The sequence below is a fragment of the Aptenodytes forsteri genome, unplaced genomic scaffold (assembly GCF_000699145.1).
Source record: "Aptenodytes forsteri isolate BGI_AS27 unplaced genomic scaffold, ASM69914v1 Scaffold60, whole genome shotgun sequence".
In the NCBI taxonomy this organism is placed as follows: Eukaryota; Metazoa; Chordata; class Aves; order Sphenisciformes; family Spheniscidae; genus Aptenodytes; species Aptenodytes forsteri.
In genome coordinates, this window is record NW_008794175.1 from 342,665 (window position 1) to 347,169 (window position 4,505).

Here is a 4,505-nt window from a genome sequence, read left to right on the forward strand (position 1 = left end):
TTACAGAGGTCCAGATAGACGACATCTGTAGCCCTTCCCGTGACCCCTGATGTTGTCACTCCATCATAGAAGGCCACTAGGTTAGTCAGGCAGGACTTGCCCTTGTTGAAGCCATGCTGGCTGTCTCGAATCACCTCAAATCTCGAATTCTTACTTCCACCAAAATACGGCTGAGCTGGTCTTCAGCTCAGTGTGTAAGTTAAAGCTATAGCTAGCACTGCAGAGACATCTGGGGTGGTGGGACACATCACAGGTCGAGTCTGACTGGTTTGGGGTGAGGAAGCATCTGGTCAGGACTTTCTTCTGATTTAGAAGGTCTGTGCAACCTGCTTATCTTCCTGCATGGAGATAGATAGTTCCTAGCTGCAGATTTGGAGGCAAATTGCTCTTTCCACAGAGGACATTGGGAAAGGGGCATTGGTTGCAGGTGAAAGTCCTTGGCTAGCTACTTTGGTCTTTCTCATTTTATTACACTGAACAGGGGCGTTGCAGCACTGGAGGCTAAAAACAAGGCTTCTGTTGGTAGATTTAGATAAGAATTCATGAACAGAAATCTCTGATGGTTTCCAGTGTGCTTTAAACTACTAATCTTTGGACTGTCAATTATGATGATACTTAAAATAGAGCTCTTTTAAATAAAGACTTATGACTGGCAACTCATTGATAATCTTGGGGTTAAATCAGAGTAATGCACCTATAAAAGATGTATCTTCTATTTGTGGACAGAGTTCAGAGATTAAATAACCTTTTATGTCTGTCCAGGGGTTCAGCACTGCTTCCTTGTGTGGACATGTTCACAGATCACATTTTAAATGCTCAATTAATGAATGAGCACTTTGAGATACTTCAGTGTTTGTCAGTTGAACAGATTGTCAGGCAAAGGAGATCCCTTTTGTGCAACCACACACCCTAGAGGGCTGTTAGGACAGATGGTGGGAAGAAATCTGCCCTACAGCATGACAAACTCATTCAGAGGTTGTGCTGTCCCAGGCTAGATAGAAAAGTGAGGGTTCCTGTTTTGCAAAAGGCTAGATTTCCACTTACCGGTAGAATATGGTGAGCTGCTTTGGGCAGTGCAGAACATGAGATTACCATGGGAGGAAGCCGCTGACCATTGAAAACCTTCTGCCCTCTCTTGCAACAGTTCAGATGGACACACATAATGCCAGAGTTTCCAAATCGACTAAGGCTTAGGAACAGCCGTAATGTTTTCTTTTCCTCTCTGATTTCATAACACAAGTAAGTTCTGTTGTTTGCTGGTGCGTCATTGTGAACTTTTAGGTTGCCCTGTGTGGAGTCAAGAGTTGGACTCGATGATCCTCATGGGTCCCTTCCAACTCAGGATATTCAATGGTTCCATGATAATACATGCTGGTCTTTGCCAGGTCATGGTGCACAGCTCTTTGTCTACTGAGTGCCTTGAGACAGCTGGGTAGCATCAGTTTCCATTCTGCCCACTCCGTCATATACTGACTAGCTTATGTCTTCTTCACTTGCTCGTGTGCCATTATGCAGTGGTGAGGTCTGTAAAGACATATCAAATCAATTTGAAAGAGATACCAATCAAGGTGACTCTAGGAGTTTTGGCCATTCATGAAAATGTAAAACCAACACTTTGCCCTTTCTGTATTGCTCATCGCTTCACTCTAGTTCTATCAATAGTGCCAAGTTTTGATATAAACATTTGTTTTTTCTTCTCTTTTGCAGTATTTAGAGCTTCGATTTAATAAATACCTGCGCCTCTGTGGAATGGTCCTCTTCATTATACAAACGGCAAGTAAACCTCAAAGCCATTCTGCGGTCCTTGTAGCAACCAGGATTTTTCAGCTTAGTGTAACTGGATGTTGTCTCTGAATGGTTGATGAGGTTACCACAGGCTGGGAGTGGGAGAAACAAAGCTCTTTCTGCTCCAAAGCAATGGGTGGGGAGCGGATGCTGGGCTACCTGCCCCTTGGGTCTCTGCGTGCATTGTTGAGAACCCAGAGCAGTCACTTGGTATCAGCACCATGCCAAGAGATGAGCGACCCTTCACTGCAGGGTAGCAGTGTGAAGAGCAGTCGTTTGCCTGCCTGCTCAAGAAACCCACAAGCGGTTCAAAATGTAAACATGCCCCAATTATCTACAGTGGTAGTTTTCATCTTCTGGTCCATGGATTCTGGGAGTCTGACTAATTCTCAAGGGTCTGTGAAAGGTGACAAAACAAGCTGTCAGGAGCTGTCATTTGCTGCACAAGGGTTTGTACCACCACCACTGGAAAAAAAATGGGTGTCTGCAAACTGAGAATTAGCAAATTACTGCCTAGGGAATGTTAAACTAAAGCAGTCCCTGCAGTTATTGTTGGTGCAGTTTGCTGTATCCAGCCCATTCAGTGAGTCAGTATGAGACCACAGCTCTTAAATGCACAGTGAGCGTGTGCCAAATGCACCAGAAACAAAAATGTGTTCTTTTCACAATTTTGAAGTGGACTTTTTGGGGAGTTCAAAGCAAGAATGAATATACAATCAGAAAGCTTTTCAAGTTACATGCTTGCTTTTTGCCCTTTTTGGGGTGTATTTTTAAGACACACCATGAGTTACAGGACAATCACATTTGTGCCTATAAGATGGTGGTCAATGGCAGTGTTAATTACTTATTTGAAAAGTGCTGCTTAGCTGGCATTTATAGATACACAAGCCCATAGGACACTGTTTCACCAGCAAATATGAAGACATCAGAGTTGAGTAAGTTGGAACAAGCCAAGCATAATATTTGCTTGCAAAGATCAGAAAAATAATTCTATACAACTTAAATATGTGCCCAAGGAAACTAACTAAAGAACTATAGGTGTCTTCCTGTGCCGAGCACTAACTTAACCTGAATAATGAAAAGAATAGTGAGGAAAGGAAACCCCCTGAAGATTTTAATGGTGTAATTTTAACTGTTCTGTGAATATTGGCATGTTTTTAAAAGAAGGAAAAAAAAAGGATATGTAGTAATACAACCTGAAAAACCACTGAAGAAGTGGAAAGATTGTGTCATCAGTCCTGTTTTAATTTACACAAAAATGTGCTCATACTTGTGACAAATTTTAATTTCTGATGGTTCAAAGCTTCTGGCACTTGCTTGCTGCGTATGAGAAAGCCACTTTCTCATGCTGACTCCCTGAATGAGCAGGATTGGAGAGATATGGATTTGATGGATGGACTACTGGATGGATAAGGAATTGGCTGGATGGCTGCATCCAAAGAGTTGCTGTCAATGACTCAATGTCCCAATGGAAACCAGCACCGAGTGGTGTCCCTCAAGGGTCCGTACTGGGACCAACACTATTTAATATCTTCATTAATGACATAGATAGTGGGACTGAGTGCACACAGCAAGTTTGCAGATGATGCCAAGCTGAGTGGTGCAGTTGATACGCTAGAGGGAAGGAATGCCATCCAGAGGGACATTGACAGGCTTGAGGAGTGGGCTTATGTGAACCTCAGGAAGTTCAACAAGGCCAAGTGCAAGGTCCTGCACCTGGGTCGGGGCAATCCCCAATATCAGTACAGACTGGGGGATGAACTGATTAAGAGCAGCCCTGCAGAGAAGGACTTGGGGATACTGATGGATGAAAAATTGGATATGAGCCAGCAATGTGCACTTGCAGCCCAAAAATCCAATCGTATCCTGGGCTGCATCAAAAGAAGCGTGGCCAGCAGGGTGAGGGAGGTGATTCTGCCCTTCTGCTCTGCTCTTGGAGTACTGCATCCAGCTCTGGGGTGCCCTGTACAAGAAAGACTTGGACCTGTTACCTGTTAGGGTAGATCCAGAGGAGGGCCATGAAAATGATCAGAAAGCTGGAGCACCTGTCTCATGAAGAAAGGCTGAGAGAGTTGGGGTTATTCAACCTGGGGAAGAGGAGGCTCTGGGGAGACCTTATTGTGTCACACCAAAAGGTGTGCCCAGGTTGAGGACCTCCTGCAGCAGGTGGCTGAGCTGCAGTAGGCGGTGAGAGGGCTGCATAACATCAGGGAGGCAGAGAAGGAGCTAGATAGCTGGTTCCAAGTGCAGTCCGCAGCAGACCCGCAGCCCACGGCCAAACAACCAATAACTCCCCACTGGCACACACAGAAGGGAGCAGGGGGGCCAATAATGCAGAAGAATGGACAGTTGCAAAGGCAAGGACCACCAGAAGGAAGAGACTTCCCCCAAAGCCTGAGGTGCCCTTGCAGAACTGCTTCACTGCTCCGCAGGCCGAAGAGGAAAGTCCTGTCACACCAGGAGAAGTGCTGGAGCTCAGTAATGCAGCCCGATCTGCTCCCCGTATAACAACCAGTGCAACTAAGAAAAGGTGACGGGTGATAGTAGTAGGCGACTCTTTTCTGAGAGGTATGGAGGCACCCATTTGCCGACCAGACGCACTCTCTAGAGAGGTGTGCTGCTTACCGGGGGCTCACATCAGGGAAGTCACCAAGAGGCTACCAAGCCTCGTACAGTCCACTGACTATTATCCGCTGCTGCTGTTTCACGTGGGCACCAGT

The 4,505-nt window shown here is 45.6% G+C and overlaps 1 protein-coding gene across 1 annotated transcript in view; it reads left to right on the forward strand.

Annotated features, from left to right (window-relative positions):
- SLC5A8 (solute carrier family 5 member 8) overlaps positions 1 to 4,505 on the forward strand; it is a 29,638-nt gene that overhangs the window by 2,078 nt on the left and 23,055 nt on the right. The window contains exon 2 of the mRNA XM_009284130.2: positions 1,708 to 1,773. Within this exon, the coding sequence (XP_009282405.1) occupies positions 1,708 to 1,773 (66 nt within the window). The remainder of the gene's footprint in view (positions 1 to 1,707; positions 1,774 to 4,505) is intronic.